At 46.4% G+C, this 18,703-nt stretch overlaps 1 protein-coding gene across 1 annotated transcript in view; it reads left to right on the top strand.

The window, feature by feature from the left end:
• Positions 1 to 18,703, top strand: part of LOC122544796 (uncharacterized) — a 62,110-nt gene that overhangs the window by 34,646 nt on the left and 8,761 nt on the right. Inside the window, exons 3-4 of the mRNA XM_087975295.1 lie at positions 10,608 to 10,710; positions 16,090 to 16,269. Of these exons, the coding sequence (XP_087831421.1) occupies positions 10,608 to 10,710; positions 16,090 to 16,269 (283 nt within the window). The remainder of the gene's footprint in view (positions 1 to 10,607; positions 10,711 to 16,089; positions 16,270 to 18,703) is intronic.

Genomic DNA, 18,703 nt, shown 5'->3' on the forward strand with positions numbered 1-18,703 from the left:
AACATTTAGATAGCACCTGGAGCAACTGCAATAGTTTTTCCATCCTGTCTGAAAAATAAAACAAAAGGTGGCCCAGCCACCGCTAACAAGGGATATTATGGACAGGACTGGATCCAAAGAAGTGGCATACAAATTAGCTAAAAAAAAAAAGCAGCTCGTCTGAAGACTGGGAGCAGTTCAGGTTTCAACAAAAGGATTGATTAAAAGGGGAAAATGGGGTATGTGAAGAGGGAAAAAAGGATTGGTGAAAACAATTACAATTAGAAACAGGCAAAGTTCTCATGTGGAACAAAGATGGCAGACCAATTAACCACATATGTTGCTGATATAATCACAAAAGGAGGGCACAAATAACGTCCCCAAAATGTTGGGGAACACATGGTCCATTGAGAGCAGAACTGAAGGAACTGAGTAGTCGTAGGGAAATGGTGTTGGAGAAATTGATGGGATTAAAAGTTTACAAATCCCCAGCACCTGGTAATCCACACCTCAGACTATGGCCCGAGATGCATCATGCAGTTGTCCAATTTAGGCTGATCTTAGCAGGACTTCAACACATAATGATAACGTCTTTGGGAGTATTGCTTAACAAAGAGACCTTGGAGTCTAGGTTCATAGCTTCTTAAAAATACATTAGGGAAGTGCGGTGGAGATGGTGGATTCATTAGTTATAATATTCCAAAGTTCTCTAGACGTGAGAAAGATTCATTGAGTTTATTTAAGACTGAGATAGGTAGGTTGTTGATTGTCAAGGTGATCAAAGGTTATGGGGAGAAAGTGGGAGAATGGGGTTGAGAAACCAGTCAACCATGGTGGAGCAGACTCGATGGGCTGAATGGCCTCATTTCTACTCCTATATCTTATGGTCTTATGGTTCCAGTGGATTTGAAAAATGCTAATGTAACACCTGTATTCAAAAAGGGAGGGAGGCAATATGTGGGAAATTGCAGACCAGTTAGTTTAACACCTGTTGTTAGAATCAATTATAAAGGAAGCAATATCAGAACATTTTGAAAGTCAAAATTCCATCCATCAGAGTCAGCATGGTTTTATGAAGGGCAAAATCAGATTTGACTAAGTTCTTCAAAGATGTAACAAGCATAGTGGATAATGGTGATCCTGTAGATTTAATATATGTGGCCTTTCAGAAGGCATTTGCTGAAGTGCCACACAAAAAGTTAATTCACAGGTGGGATCATATGGGATTAGGGGTAATTTATCAGCTTCAATACGTGACTCGCTGATCGGCAGAAGACAGACAGTCCGAATCTATGGCTTTTTTTCTGGATGGCAAGATGTAACTAGTGAGGTGCCACAGGGTTGGGTCCTTGGACCCCAGCTATTTACAATCCACATTAGTGACTTGGATACAGGGATAAAAGGCTCTATTGCCAAATTTGTGAATGACACAAAAATAGGTGGGACGGTAAATTGCAATGAGGAAATAAGAACCTTACAAATGGATATAGATAGGTGAGGAGAGTGGGCCCAAATGTGGCAGATGGAGTTTAAGGTGGATAAGTGTGAGATCATGCATTTTGGTCAAAAAAAAAGGAAGGTGATCTACTGTCTAAATGGGGAGAGACTTTGGGGTGCTCTGGTGCAGAGGGATCTGGGTATCCTCATTAATACGTCACAGAAAACTAGCATGCAGGTACAGTAGATAAGAAAGAAAGTGAATGCAATGTTGGCTTTGATAGCTAAAGGAATAGAATACAAAAGGTCAGGAAATGTTGCTGCAACTATACATGGCATTGCTGAGGCCGGACCTGGAGGATTGTGCCCAGTTTTAGACCCTTATTTCCCTTTATATGGTTATGGTAGGGGATTTAACTGTCCAAACATAGACCAGGACTGCCATAGGTTTAAGGATTTCGTTGGAGAGGAATTTAAGTGTGTACAAGAAAATTTCTGATTCAGTATGTGGATGTATCTACTAGAGAAGGTACAAAACTTGACTTACTCTTGGGAAATAAGGCAGGGAAGGTGACAGAGGTATCAGTGGGGGAGCACTTTGGTTCAGCAACCATAATTCTGTAGGTTTTAAAATAGTGATGGAAAAGGATACTCTTAGAAGAGTATAAAGGTACAAAGTATAAACAAGCATACTTAAGAGGGAAATCAGGAGGGCAAAAGGATAGACCAGATCTAAAAGTTGAAGTTCTAAATTGGAGGAAGCCTAATTCTGAGGAGACCAGAGATGGTAAATTCCTGTTGGGGTGAAAGGAAAGTCTGATAGGTGTAGGGAATGCTGGATGACTAGAGAAATTGAGGGTTTGATTCAAAAAATGAAGGAAGCTTATGTCAGGTATAGACAGGATAGATTGAGTGAATTCTTAGAAGAGTATAAAGGTACAAAGTATAAACAAGTATACTTAAGAGGGAAATCAGGAGGGCAAAAAGGGGACATGAGATAGCTTTGGAAAATAGGGTGAAGGAGAATCAAAAGGGTTTTTACAAATACATTAAGGACAAGAGGGTAACTAGGGAGAGAATGGGGCACCTCAAAGATCAGCAAGGCGGATTGTGTGTGGAACCACAGAAAATGGGGGAGATACTAAATGAGTATTTTGCATCAGTATTTACTGTGGAAAAGGTTATGGAAGATATAGACTGTAGGTGGTGACATCTTGAAAAATGTCCATATTACAGAGGTGGTGGTGCTGGATGTCTCGAAACACAAAGGTGGATAAATACCTAGTACCTTATCAGGTGCCCCTAGAACTCTGTGGGAATCTAGGGAAGTGATTGCTGGACCCCTTGCTGAGATATCTGTAAATCAATCACAGGAGAGGTACCAGAAGTCCAGTAGTTGGTTAACTTCTGAACTCAATTTTTCTTGCTAATGTACCATTGCCTTGCTGATTGCTTGTTGCTCCTGTCTGACAACTGGCATTGACTGGTGTAGGAGGACGCTGAGGCCACTTTGTACGCCCATTCCTGATGAAAGACCCATGCCCAAAACGGCGACTCTCCTGCTCCTCCGTTGCTGTCTGACCTGCTGTGTTTTTCCAGCACCACATTTTTCGACTCTGATCTCCAGTTCTCACTTTATCCACATCCCAATATATCACCATTTAAATAATGCACCTCCTTTCTGCTTTCTTTTTTGGCAGCAAATGCTATAACTTCACATTGTGGTACTGTATTTGCCATGTGTTTGTCAACTGTGGACTTCTCTACATCGGGGAGATCAAGAGTAAACTTGAGGAACGGTTCGCCGAACATCGCAACCGGGTCCGCAGAGACTGACTGGTCCTCCCAGTCACGACCCATTTTAATATCCCATCTACAGTTCCCCCTACACTCTCCCCCACCGCCCACTCCGCCACGAAGAAGGTTTACACCCAAAACATCGCCTTGTCCACCCCCTTATGCTACCTGGCTTAATGTGTTCTTGAGTCTCCTGCCGATGTATTTTGCCAATTGAGACACAGACCTGGACCAATTTTTCCAGAGTATGTCTCTGCCTGGATTCACTCCTTTTCCTTTCAGTTGCTGCAAGCCAACAACCGAACCCCAGAATGAAAAAAAGTGAAATGGAAAAAGTGGGTGAGAAAAGGGACTACCATACTCACAGATGTTGGACGGACAAAGGAAGTTATAGTCTGGGGTGAAGCTCAATCTACATTCCAAAGAGAGGAGCACGAGCAGCAGCTTCAGAAGCTCGTAGTCCAACTTCCGCATTCAGACAATGCGGTGGCTCTGATTGGCAGGAAGACCAATCTCCTTCTGGTCCTCCAGGGCTTCCGATTGGTCCATCAAAAACAGGTCGCGCGCCTTTCGTTTGGGCAGCGATGAGCATGCGCACTGCGTTGCTGACACCAGCAAATATTGGCAATATACTCTTGTGGGGATGCTAGTTTTACGGACAGATTTTAAGTGTCCAAATGCAAATAGGAAAACAAAGATGGGGCAACAATTTTGTTCCCCCGTGGTTCGACATTTTATTGCTTTTGCATTTTGTCTGGCTGATCAACTTTTGTATGTCTTTTCCGCATGTTTGGGGGGAGGGGAGCCCAGAACTGGAGGGCATAGGTTGAGGATGAGAGGGGAAAGATTCCTGAGGATCTTAAAGGCCAACCTTTTTGTACAAAGGGTGGTATGTGTATGCAATGAAGTGGTGGAGGCTGGTACAGTTACAATATTTAAAATGCATTCTCATAGGGCTATGAATAGGAAAGATTCAGAGGGAAATGGGCCAAATGCTGGCAAATGGGTCACTAGATTAATTTAATTTGTTTCTGTGCTATACAAATCTATAACTCTATTTTGACATAGTCAGAACCAATTTCATGAGACTAAGAATAGGCCATTCACCCCTTACAGCCTGTCCTGAGCTGTGGCCTAACTGCGCCTATTTCAATGCAAGTTTCAGAAGAATACAGCAGCTCTTAAAAATTGAACATGCTTTCAGACTTTAATGATGTTTCTGAATGTATCATTTTAGCTATTCTCAATTTTAAAGATCAGCCATTTGTCACCCGTCCTGACTCCCAGTTGAGTCATCACCATCTATTCTCTCTCTTTTCTGAAAAGGCCTTGATACAGTGATCAAAGAGGGCTCGAGGCATGAGAAAGGATGGGGAGAAAAGAGAGAGAATGGATGAGAGGGCAGAGGGTGGTGTGTCGAGAAACAGAAAATGGACAGGAACAGAGGGTGGTGTCTAGAGAAAGATTGGGGGGCAGAGGTTAGTGGGGGGGGGCAAGAGAAAGACCTGCAGGGCAAAGGGTAGGGGGCAAAGTGAGAAAATAGGGCAGCAGTAAATAGTGGAGGGGGACAAGAGAGAATGGGGTACAGAGCATTGTGGGGTAGAGAAAGAGTGGAGTGCAGAGTGTGAGGGGAGAGAGAATAGATGGGAGTCAGTGGATGGCAGGAGAATGGACAGAGGGCAGAACGTGGGTGGAGAAAGAGAATATATGGGGGAACAGAGGGATGGAGAGCAGAGGATTTGGGGGAGAGAGAAAATGCATGGGGAGTCAGAAGATGGGAAGGGGGACTGGACAGGGGCGCAGAGGGTGGGGGTGAGAGAAAGAAAGAGAGAGAGAGAATGGACGGTGTGCCGGGAGTGGCGAGGGAATGGACAGGGGTGCCGTGGGTGGCACGGGGGAATGGAGAGGGGGGAGCCATGAATGGTGGGGGAGAATGGATGGGGGTGCTGTGGGTGGCAGGGAGAATGGTCAGGGGATGCTGTGGGTGGCAGGGAGAATGGTCAGGGGATGCTGTGGGTGGCAGGGAGAATGGTCAGGGGATGCTGTGGGTGGCAGGGAGAATGGACAGTGGCACTGTGGTTGGCAGGGGGTAAGGCCGGAGGCACTGTGGTGGTGGAGGAATGGACAGGTGGAGCAATGGGGATGTTTGTGTCTTGGAGAGAGATGGTGGTGGTGAAAGCATCCCACTCACTCCCAGCATCCCCTTCTCTGCACACATGTGGTGCACATTTTTGTTAGTCTGGATGGGATGCTGTTTGGAGGGTCAGTGTTGACTCGATGGGCCAAATGGCCTGCTCCCACACTGTAGGGATTCTATGATTAGGAGAGCTGTCAAACCAACAGCTTCTCATTGGTGAAGTAAAAGACCAGGAGCCAATCTTTAAGCAGTTTTCCATTTATTCACTCAAACTGCCCTTTCAATTGAATTCCTTGAATTTAATGTGTTCCGTTGTAGTTTAATTATGATCCATGAAAAGCAACATCCAGTCACATCTGAGGGCAGAACCAACTCAACTGACTGAACAAGTGTAACAACTCTTCTGTATGCACTTTAGATGTGACATGCTCTCCCTCTCTCTCTGTTGACCCAACGGGATTACCAGGATTAGAATTACCACTCTCAAAATACAATTGCTGATCTACTGTTTGCTTCTGCTGCTTAACATAAGGATTTAAAAGCTGCTAGCCTGATCTCGCAGAAAGCACAAAAACAGACTGTTCACTTGTGCCTGCGCAGAGATAAACTTTCATTTGGAATAGATCACAAAATAACAACAGATGCCAATCCCACAACTCTGTGTTACACATGGAGGGAGGGGAGGGGAAGTAAAGTGTTTTACTCTCAGACCTTAGAGGGGAGGACAAAGTTTCAGCCAGTGGGAAGTTAAAATTAAACCCTGTGCTGTTTTCTGTTATAAAAACTCAAACCACATGGATTTGGTGGGATTAAAAAATTAAGGAAAAGGAGCTTGCAAAGTTTCCAAGCCCCCACAACACACACACACATTTCCCACTGCTCAGCCGGATACAGTGCTGCTCCCCTCTGTTTAGGAGTAAACTCTGGAAAGGTGGTGGTATTGATAGTGAGGAGGATGGTCTCCCGCTACACTTTGATACCAATCAGCTGGTAAATGGGGCAGAGAGATGGAATTTAATCTCCAGGCATTCTGGGAAATGTAATAATGGAAGAAAGTAATCAATAAATAGTAGGTCCCTACAGAGTGCTGAGGAACAAGGGAACCTTGCTGTCCAAGTCCAGAGATCCCCGAAGGTATCAGTACAGATAAAACGAGGGAGTGGGGAAGGCATAGATTTGTATTTTTTTCATACAGAGGGTGGTACGTGTGTGCAATGGGCTGCCAGAGGAAGTGATGGGAGCTGGTACCATTATAACATTTAAAAGGCATCTGGTTGGGTATATGTATTGGAACCAATGAGAGAGATATGGGTCAAATACTGGCAAATGGGTCACGAGATTAATTTAGGATATCCAGTCAGCATGGGTGAGCTAGACTGCAGAGTTTGTTTCTGTGCTGTATGACTCTACCCGCCTAGTTCAATGCAAGATTCAGAAACATGTCTGCAGCTTTATGCTTTTAGACATTAACAATGTTTCTGAATATATCATTTCAGCTGTTCTCAATTTTAAAGATCAGCCATTTCTAGTGCACCCCTGTCTTCCAGGTTGAGTCATCACCATCCATTCTCTCTCTTTCCCGAGAAGGGCTTGATACAGCAATCAAAGAGGGTTCGAGGTACGAGAAAAGATGGGGGGAAGGTAGAAGGGAGAGAGAATGAACAGGGGTGCAGAGGGTGGGGGGGATGAGGGAGAGAGAGAGAGAGAATGGATAGGGGAGCAGAGGGTAGGGGGAGAGTGAGAGAAAATGGATAGGGGACAGAGGGTGGAGGGGAGGAGAAAGACTTGGGGACAAAGAATGGGGGGCAGAAAATGAGGGGGAGAGAGAGAGAATGGCTGGGCAGAGAGATTTGGTGAGTGCAGACTGTAAGGAGAGAGAGAATGCATGGGGACAGTGGGTTGGGGAAGTGACAGCTCAAATCCCACCTTACCCAGGAATGGTGTCAGTGTTCCATGAACTGGAACCCACTCCATCCACAGCAGACTTGGGTGCAGTCGTTTCTCAATAGACGGTAGATTCATATAATCCATACGGGCCATTCGGCCCATAAAATTCAGACTGACCTTCCAAACAGCATCCCACCCACTTTCCCTGCAGTTCCCCATAGTGAACCCACCCTAGGTTGCAGATCCCTGGACACTTCAGCATGGCCGATCCACCCTAAACGTCAGATAGTTAGACTGTCAGAGGAAACTGGAGCACCCAGAGTTCACCCACGCAGACACAAAGGTGAGAACATGCCAAAGTCCACACAGAGAGCTGCATGAGAGTGGAATTGAACCCAAGTCCGTGGTACTGTGAGGCAGTGGTGCTAACCACTGAGCCACCATGCCACCTAGAGCTTTGAAGTTCTGCTTTGTCTTTGTAGCTTCTGACTTCTCATGAGCCTTCAGCAGCGGCTCTCTCCTCCTGACATTGTTAGACCACGCCTGCTGCAACTTCCCTTTTCCATTTCTCCAGCCCTGAGCACACCGGTTCCCAAATCCTGGCGCCAGGCAGACACTGATGCAACCTGGTCTTCTGCTGCCAACTGCAGAGAATGGTGACAATCCCTGCCACTATTCTCTCCCTGACCACCACTGCCCCCTCCCCAACATTGTTCGTACTCCAACCACACAGCCAGTTAGCTCCTCACTCGTGCAGATCCCCTTTATTAGATTAGATTACTTACAGTTTGGAAACAGGCCCTTCGGCCCAACAAGTCCATACCGCCCCGCCGAAGTGCAACCCACCCATACATCTGCCCCTTACCTAACACTACGGGCAATTTAGCATGGCCAATTCACCTGACCTGCACATCTTTGGACTGTGGGAGGAAACCGGAGCACCCGGAGGAAACCCACACAGACACAGGGAAAATGTGCAAACTCCACAAAGTCAGTCGCCTGAGGTGGGAATTGAACCCGGGTCTCTGGTGCTGTGAGGCAGCAGTGCTAACCACTGTGCCACCGTGCCACCCGTTCTGTTTGACTTGTGCTGACATCCTCCTGACCCTGTCCACTGACCCAGTCAGAAGGCTTTGTCCGTAGAGGAAAGACCATCTCCCAGAATAAAGTGTCCAGTTAACTTGCCCCTTTTCCCCCAACGTGTCTGCAACCCGGCTTCCAGCTGCATCTTTCTGAGCCGAAGGTCCACCAGCCTGTGTTTGCCCTGGATCACAGATCCAGAGCGTCTCAACTTCCGCAAATCGAAAGACAAGGCCCACCCTGCCCTCTCCAATGTGTGTTGTGTAACTGCTTAATCGTTTCTGGTAGCTGAGCAGAGGCTGATAGCCAAATTTGGAACCCCATGAGGGTGGTCTCAACTGGGACATTGGGTTCATGTCACACTACAGGTGACCCCACTACACTATACACTCTCTCTCTCTCACTCTCACACTCATGCTTGCACTCAGACACACACACATACACACACCTCTCACAGGCTTATACTCCATTACTCACACACTTTACCAAGCACGCACATACACAGACACACACATCAGTCTATGGTGTGAATTTGCAATTGCAGGATTTTAATTGCAAGTACATTCTATTTTGCTCAAAAAACGCACAATCTTCAGACAGTCTATCCATGTAATATGTTATAAATTCTACGATGAAAATAGAACCAGTCTGACTCAAAATTGGGATACAGACAGACTCTGACATGAGTGAATCTCAAGGGATATTTTTTTCCCAGAATATGGTTTCATCATTAGATTCTGAACTCCAGATTTCTGACTGAATTCGAATTCTGCCATCTGCCACAGTGTGATTCAAACCCAGGAGTCCCCAAACTTGGGTTGATAGTCCAGTCGATAATGGCACTCGGCTGTCATTCCTTCAATCACCCTGCAATGGCCTCCACAGGTGGGAGGAGGGGGGTAAAGCCCTTCCCACACTGACAGCAGGTGGTCAGGCTGTCTCCGGTGCGGACCCACTGGTGCGTCTGCAGGCTGGAAGAATCAATGAATTTCTTCCTACATTCGGAGCAGGTGATTGGCCGCTCCCTGTTGTGGACCCGCTGGTGAGCTTCTAAAATCTCAAAACAAATAATCAAGAAAGAACCCACTCTATTCACTACCGCAGACTTACAGCAAGGTTACACATTAAAAACTATGCACTTATCTGTTTCTGTGCTGTGAGCTCTCCCACACAGATATCACCAAGACCAGTTGTGAATTTTGTGTTTGTTAATTTTTCCTAGATGCACTCCAATGTCCAGAGATACATGATTTCAAACAACAAAGGCAGTATCTACATAGATTCACTGCTGTGTCAGCTAGCAGTGTAGGATTTTCTCTCTATCTCTCTCTTTCAGACCATGTGCTCGCTGCCATTAGCTGTCCTTCTGTCTTTTAAAAGTGCTGTTGACTTGATTTTTTTACTCCAAAGTTCCAAAACAATGCAACAGCATATAAAACAGTAATTGCTGCTCCTGGAATTCAAGGAAATCGCCTCCAACACTGAAAATATCTTTAAAAAAGAGCAGCTCTTACAGCCACAAATTTTCTCAGCCTCCATCTTGGATTAGTTCTTGGTGAACATTCCCATCTCCCAGGTTACAGTTATTGAAATAATCTGCTTTTCTATTTTTACTACCAAAGTGGATAACCTCACATTTATCCCCACTAAACTGCACCTGCCATACATTTACCCACTCACTCAGCCTGTCCAAATAACATTGCATCCTCCTCACAGCTCACCCTTCCACCCAGCTTTGTGTCATCTGCAATTTGTGATATATTCCAATTAGTTTCTCATCTAAATCACTGACATATACTGTGAATACCTGGGGTCCTAGTCCCAATCCCTGCAGTTCCCCAATCATGAATCATTATACAACATCGATCTGACTGATCCTCCCTGACTGACCGGACAAAATAGCAGATGTTAGCCTTATACATGTAATTAACAGGACTAAGACCATTTATAATGCTGCCTCCCAAGACCTACATCACCTCAAAATTGCTGACTTTTGCCTGAAAAATGGGCGAGTTCTGAGAAATTTTACAAGGTAATAATCATACCCAGCCTGTAGTCCGGCACCCAGCAGAAACTATCAGATTGGATTATTAACTGTCTCCACCAAGCAGTGCATCGTGTAGTTGGTGTGGGTAAAGTCTTAACATGTAAACCTAGCTCAGGCGAAGAGGCTGAGGAGTTCCTTACCCATTTTAAGGAATGCTATGGTGCTTCCTCTGGTGACGCTAACTACCTACAAGGATGATCATCCCAATTTAATGCCCTATGTATGACTCTCTTACCTGATCAGGTACAGAAAGCTATTAAAACCCACAATATCCACTGGCAAGATGTTGAGATTGCACAATTCAGATGATAGCTTTGGTACTTCTGAGAATGAAAGGATCCCAAGAGTAAGACAGAACTTGCCCAAACTACAGTGGCTAAACTTAAACCCAGGATTCAAAGTAGACCTTTTCGTCTGCAAGGTCAGTCAAGCTTGCAAATGAAACCCTCATACTAACGCCCAGTATGGCAGGACAGTAGAAATGGTACTGTGTATTCACAACATCCCAATGGACCTTGTGGTCCTCCTATGTATCCTTCCCCAACAGTCCATGATGCCCCTATACATCCTCTCATTACTCTTCACTGCCTCCCCCACCCCCTAGAGTCCCCCAACAACTACACCTTTGTTTCAATTGCAATGAACCAGGACATTGGTCCAAGAACTGCCCTTTCCATAGCAGTCCCTGGTTCATCACCGCAGTAAAAACAACAGACAATCTCCTGGTCTCCCTCCCCAGTGACCTCAGCAGGTTGCCCCTTTTACAGCACAAAACCCTTTTCAAAATGACTCCCGGATATAGAGCAGCTTCCTGCTTTGAATTTTCCCATACTTACCGCTAGCCCAGAAGGTGGACCTATGCTAATTCTTAACTGTAATGGCCATGATATTAAATTTATGTTTGACACAGGAGCCACTGTTTCATCACTTCCCGTCCATCTTGCTAATGCTTTTGATTTTCAAATCTTGGACGATGATGAAATCCTGCAGTGTTTTGATGGTTCCTCTAATAAACATGCATACGCTGTCCCTCTGACAGTGGTGTGGAAAAATTGTGTCACGCTCCCTTTTTGCGTTGTTGTAACTAATGGATTACGTATCCCTCTACTCGCTAAAGATCTCCTCTGTCCTCTAAATATTACTATTGAATGTCGTGATGATGGTATCCTGATTCAGGATCCACCTCATTTTGTTCAATGCATCAAAACCAAAGCCTCCTCGATGGTGGTCATTTGATTTGGATCCTTATGCTTTTGATCCTATTTTACATAACGTCCCTCACCCCCACATTTACTTTAGCTTATGATCTCAGGCTTGAACACACTATAATCCCTTACTGGTCACTACTCAGCACGTTTGGGTGATTGGTGAGATCAGGTCACCAGCTGGTGGCGTTCTTTTCGTGTCAGTTCCTCTTCATAGCTGGAAAACTGGCCCTCTCATTTTCCCCTGTGTCACCACTCACTTGAACCCAAAACACAAAGCCCAAGAAGTAGGTTTTGATGCTAAGACTCTTTTTGACCATGCTCATCAAACTTGCCGTGAAATTCAGCTGCTCACTGAGATATCAATCCTATTTTATGCACAGCCTTAGTCAATTCACGGCAGCCTTCATCATCATTATGCCCACCCTCACCCGCAGGACGCAGTATACCCTGGAGTCTGGGTGGACTCTAAAACACAAGTGGGCCTTGCTAAGGTCCCACCCATCTCCATTCTGAACAAACCTAATTCTGTCCTCCTGTCTATATCTCAATACCCCCTGAAACCAGAAGGTGAAGCTGGCATTCAACCTGTCATTGATTCATTTCTACAGCAAGGCCTTCTAGTCCCATGCCATTCTTCTGTCAATACATCTATCTTTCCGATCCCTAAACTGGGACGTCCTGAATGTCGTTCACGACCTTCGTGAAGTAAATAAAATCATTGAGGCTCATAATCCTCCAGTTGCCAATCCTGCTACTATCCTCAGCCAAGTTCCAGTTGATGCCAAGCTCTTCACTATTGTTGACCTCCAACATGCATTCTTTTGTCTTCCTTTGCATCCAGATAGCCCAATACATTTTTGCCTTCTTTTAAGGGCCACCAATATATGTGGACTTGCCTACCTCAAGGGTTTATTCAGTCGCTGACACTCTTTTCAGAGACTCTTCACGCCCAGCTTGAATTATTTGAATTTCCTGGAGACGTTACCCTAGTTCAATACATCGATGACCTCCTCACTAGCCCTGACAAAGTGTCCAATCACACTGACTCCACTACCTTTCTCAACCATCCACATCAATGTGGCTATATTGTACCCCCAAGCAAAGTTAAGACTAATCAGAAAGAAGTTAAGTTCCTAGGTACTCTCATTTCTGAATTCGATCGGTGCTTGACACGTGAACGTATTGATCCTATTCTTTATATTGTCCTTCCAACCACTCCTAAACAGATACGGTAGTTTCTCGACCTCATCAATTATTGCCGACAATGGATTCCTAATTGTCCCTTCTGATCAAAAATTATCTCCCCTATCCTCGACTAATGTGCCTTAATGGTATGAACTCACCCCATAACAACTACAAGTCTTTACGGAGCTTAAAACTACCCTCTCTTCAGCACCCATGCTAGGCCAACGTTTGTATGACTGCCACTTTCATCTTTGTGTTGCCATCCTTGATACCTGTGCTTCAGCTGTTCTCACCCAGCAGCATGGATCTTCTTGGCGCCCTATTGCCTATTTTTCTACTAAGCTTGACCCCGTTGCTCAAGGTATGCCTTCCTGCACCCAGATTCTCTCTGCCATCCATATTATGGTAGTGGCTACCTCTATTATAACTTTACATCAAAATGTAGAAGTCTGTACCTCGCATTCTGCAGTATTCTTGCTGATTTCTAAACATAGAGGAGAAAATGAGGACTGCAGATGCTGGAGATCAGAGCTGAAAATGTTTTGCTGGAAAAGCGCAGCAGGACAGGCAGCATCCAAGGAGCAGGAGAATCGATGTTTCGGGCATGAGCCCTTCTTCAAGAATGAGGAAAGTGTGCCCAGCAGGCTGAGATAAAAGGTAGGGAGGAGCGTTGGAAATGCGATAGGTGGAAGGAGGTTAAGGTGAGGGTGATAGGCCAGAGTAGGGGTGGGGGCGGAGAGGTCAGGAAGAAGATTGCAGATTAGGAAGGCGGTGCTGAGTTCGAGGGTTGGGACTGAGACAAGGTGGGGGGATGGGAAATGAGGAAACTGGAGAAATCTGAGTTCATCCCTCGTGGTTGGAGGGTTCCTAGGAGGAAGATGAGGCGCTCTTCCTCCAACCGTCGTGTTGCTATGGTCTGGCGATGGAGGAGTCCAAGGACCTGCATGTCCTTGGTGGAGTGGGAGGGGGAGTTGAAGTGTTGAGCCACGTGGTGGTTGGGTTGGTTGGTCCAGAAGTCCCAGAGGTGTTCACTGAAACACTCCGCAAGTAGGCCGCCTGACCTCTCCGCCCCCATCCCCACTCCGGCCTATCACCCTCACCTTAACCTCCTTCCACCTAACGGGTCAAAGATGCAGGGAAGATACCTGCCCAACTGTCGTCTGATTCATGTGGATGGAAGTTCACTTGCTGGCTATGATCGCTGTGTGGATGGATCGTGTGGATTGTACTGATAATCCTTGGTCTCATCCTAGGAATATACACTGTCGTCCGCTTATGCATGAAATGGACTGTACATTGTTTTTCACCTCAGCCGAAAAGGAGTCTGGTTAATTGACCCTTGTCTACCCCTCTCCCTCCATGCCTGAACTTCCATGCTGAAATCCAGTATCTTTCAGACTCTGCTCCTCTGGACGATGACCTGGCAGAGGAGGCAGTTGACTTATTTGAAAATACAAATTGACTGAATGGACTAATTATAGTTACAAGCTAAGTAGTTGTCATGAAATAACAAAAGGAGGAAATAAGAAAGTCTAGAGCCATAAAACCTGTCTTTAAACATTTAAACTAAAATATAACGTTGAATTATAGAGCACATTTGCTGCACACTAGAAAATAGACAGGCAGGGAGGCTTGGTAAAAGGGGAGAACTCAAGGTATGCAGAAGATAACCAAGTGATAACAGTACTAAGGCAATTAAGTACATTTGCCTTAACAGTGAATCTGTGTAAATAGGACACAGAGTGATAACATTCATGGCTGTTCTCTTGTGAAATTAATGACAGTGTTTGATTCTGACCCCGAAACAAAACTTGGGATTCCCTGAGCCGTCTCAAATCCCTACTTTAACACTCCAACTCATCCATGTTGACCAGTTAGCCTAAACAGTCTAGTTCCATTTGCTAGCACTCGGCCCATATCCCTCTAAACCCATCCATCCAGATTCCATTCAAATGTTGTAATTATACAAGCTTTCACGACTTCCTCAAGCAGCTAATTCCATACCCACACCACCCTTTACGTTAAACAGTTGTCCATTAAGTCCCTTTTATTTCTTTGTCCTCTCACCCTAAATGTATGCCATCAAGTTCTAGAGTCCTCCCAACACAGGGAAAAGAACTTGTCTGTTTATCCTATCAATGTCCCTCATGATTTTATAAACCTCTATAAGGTCGCCTCTCAGCCTCCGACGCTCCAGGGAAAACAGCACCAACCTATTCAGCTTCTCCCAATAGCTCAAATCCTCCAACCCTGGCAACGTCCTTCTAAATCTTTTCTGAACCCGTTCAAGTTTCACAACAAACTTCTGACAGGAAGGAGACCAGAACTGCACACAATATTCCAAAAGTGGTCTAACCAATGCCCTGTACAGCTGCAACATCACCTCCCAACTTCAATACTTGATACTCTGACCAATAAAGGAAAGCATTCCAAACCCCGCCTTCGTTATCCTATCTACCTGTGACTCCACTTTCAAGGAGCTATGAACCTGCACTTCAAGGTCTCTTTGTTCAGCAACACTCCCTTGGATCTTACCATTAAGTGTATAAGTCCTCCTCTGATATGCTTTTCCAAAATGCAGTACCGTATATGTATCTAAATTAAACTCCATCCTGTTATCCTCTGAGCTAAGCATCTTCACTGTCCACTACACCTCTAATTTTGGTGTCATCTGCAAACTTAGTAACTATACCTCGTATATTGACATCCACAGCATTTATGTAAATGATGAAAAGTAGTGGACCCAGCACCCATCCTTGTGGTATACTACTGGTCACAGGCCTCCAGTCTGAAAAGCAACTCTCCACCACCACCCTCTGTCTTCCTACCTGTGAGCTGGTTCCGTATCCAAATGGCTAGTTCTCCCTGTATTCCATGATATCTAACCTTGCGAACCTGTCTCCCTTGGGGAATCTTGTCCATCGCCTTACTAAAGTCTATCTAGTACCCTGGCATGTAAGCCATCAGGCCCAGGGGACTTGTCTGCCCTCAATCCTAATAGTTTGCTGTGTACCTTTTCCCTCTCAACGTTGATTGTTTAAGTTCTATCCTTTCTATCACCTCTGACTTGCCCGTTCCAATAGGAATGGTACTATTGTCCTCCAGCTTGAAAACTGAGGAAAAGGATTGACTTAGCATTTCTGCCATTTCAGTGTTCCTCCTATTAACTCACTGGTTTCATTTTCCAAGGGACCATCGCGACTCTGTTCCCTTTAGCATGCCAACAGAAGCTTTTGCTATTCTTTTTCATATTTTGCGCTAGGTTTCTTTCGTAATTTATCTTTTTTTTAGTATCCCTTCGTTTTATGTTTGCAAGTTTTCCAATGTTTCAGCCTTCGAGGTCTGGAATAACATTTCGGAAAAGACTAAAAACAACGTTAAAACTTAAAGACAAACCCACCTTTCAGGTGGCTGGCGAGGGGAGCAGGGAACACATTGGCCCCGCCCCCATTGTCTCCGATTGGTTGGATGCCTCGTCGAACCGCGCCCACTACACGCGGGGTGACTTCACGGTCTGGTCACCCAGCCCCTTGTGAGTTGGCGCATGTGCAGTGTAGGTCATGTAGCGAGACAAAGGCAGTGTTACTGAGTGTGGGAGAGGAATGGCGCCGGTGGCTTAAGGAACAAGAACAGGAGCCGCTGGAAAAGCTGAGCAGCCCTGGCTGCATGTGTCAAGAGAATCCGAGGGAATGTTACGGGTCCAGTGATCCTCCTTCAGAACAGAAACAGGTTTCGGAAACATCCCGGAGAGGCCGCCAGGCCTGAGCGCCCGGGGAGAGGGGACAGTGAGTACCTACCTCGACACTGTCCTATTCCCCCCGAGTCCAGGAACTCCCCACATACGTTCGAGACACCACCCACGCCCTCCACCTCCTCCAAGACTTCCGTTTCCCCAGCCCCCAACGCCTCATCTTCACCATGGATACCCAATCCCTCTACACCTCCATCCGCCATGACCAGGGCCTCCAGTCCCTCCGTTTCTGCCTCTCCCGACGTCCCCAACTCTCTCATTCATCTGGCTGAACCGGTCCTCACCCTTAACAATTTCTCCTTCGAATCCTCCCACTTCCTCCAGACCAAAGGGACAGCCATGGGCACCCGTATGGGCCCCAGCTATGCCTGTCTCTTTGTTGGCTACGTCGAACAGTCCATTTTCCGTAATTAAACCGGCACCACTCCCACCTCTTTCTCCGCTACATTCATGACTGCATTGGCGCCATCTCGTGCACCCGCGAGGAGGTTGAGCAAACTTCACTGACACATTCCACCCTGACCTTAAATTTACCATCTGACACCTCACTCCCCTTCCTGGACCTCTCCATCTCCATTAATAACGACCGACTCGACACCGGCGTTTTATAAACCCACCGACTCCCACAGCTACCTGGATTACACCTCTCCCCACCCGACCTCCTACAAAAATGCCATCCCGTATTTCCAATTCCTTTGCCTCCGCCGTATCTGCTCCCAGGAGGACCAGTTCCACCACAGAACACACCAGGTGGCCTCCTCCTTAAGATACTGCAATTTCCAATCCCACATGGTTAAAGTGCCCTCCAACGCATCTTGTCCACATCCCGCATCTCCGCCCTCAGACCCCACCCCTCCAACCGTAACAAGGATAGAACGCCCCTGGTGCTCACCTTCCACCCTACCAACCTTCGCATAAACCAAATCATCCTCCGACATTTCTGCCATCTCCAAACAAACCCCACCACCAGGGATATATTTCCCTCCCCATCCCTTTCCACCTTCCTCAAAGACCGTTCCCTCTGACTACCTGGTCAGGTCCATGCCCCCCTACGATCCACCCTCCCATCCTGGCACTTTCCCCTGCCACTGCAGGAATTGCAAAACCTGCGCCCATACCTCCTCCCTCACCTCCATCCAAGGCCCTAAAAGAGCCTTCCTCATCCGTCAAAGTTTTACCTGCACATTCACCAATATCATTGTATCCGTTGCTCCAGATGTGGAGACTGGACCCCTCCGAGCAGAGCGCTTTAGGGAACACCTCTGGGACACCCGCACCAATCAACCACACCGCCCCGTGGCCCAACATTTCAACTCCCCCTCCCACTCTGCCGAGGACATGGAGGTCCTGGGCCTCCTTTACCACTGCTCCTTCACCACCAGATGCCTGGAGGAAGAACGCCTCATCTTCCGCCTTGGAACACTTCAACCCCAGGGCATCAATGTGGACTTCAACAATTTCCTCATTTCCCCTTCCTCCACCTCACCCCACTTCCAAACTTCCAGCTCAGCACTGTCCCCATGACTTGTCCTACCTGCCTATCTTCTTTTCCACCTATCCACTCCACCACCCCCTCCCCCCATACCTATCACCTTCTTCCCACCCCCACTCACCTATTGTACTCTGTTACTTTCTCCCCACCCCCACCCTACTCTCATTTATCTCTCCACCCTTCAGGATCTCTGCCTGTAATCCTGATGAAGGGCTTTTGCCCGAAATGTTGATTTTACTGCTCCTCGGATGCAGCCTGAACTGCTGTGCTTTTCCAGCACCATTCTAATCTAGACTCTGGTTTCCAGCTTCTGCAGTCATTGTTTTTACCGAGAGGAGACAGTGAGACAGGAGAGGATTGGAAACCGCGGGAGGAGGGAGACTGGGGAGTTTATAAACTCCTAGGGGAGGCCTGAGGCCGTGAACAAAAGCTCTACAGGCCCAGTGTTTACTTTGTTTGGGGAAGAACCTCTGGGGGCAACCGGTCGCCATATTCGTGAGGGTAAGATGCATGTTGTCTTGGGGCGGGGAGCGCGAGCATCCATCTTGGTGAGGGCACCATCAACTGTCATTTCTGGGAGAGAATTCCAACTTTGTGGCAGCCTTTGTGTCAACCAGAATTTTATCATTCTGGATGTAAGTTTGCTCGCTGAACTGGAAGGTCATTTTCAGATGTTTCATCACCATTCTGGGTAACAACATCA

The sequence above is a fragment of the Chiloscyllium plagiosum genome, unplaced genomic scaffold (genome assembly GCF_037043375.1).
Source record: "Chiloscyllium plagiosum isolate Xiang-an unplaced genomic scaffold, Cpla_swu_hap1 HiC_scaffold_27, whole genome shotgun sequence".
Lineage (NCBI taxonomy): Eukaryota > Metazoa > Chordata > Chondrichthyes > Orectolobiformes > Hemiscylliidae > Chiloscyllium > Chiloscyllium plagiosum.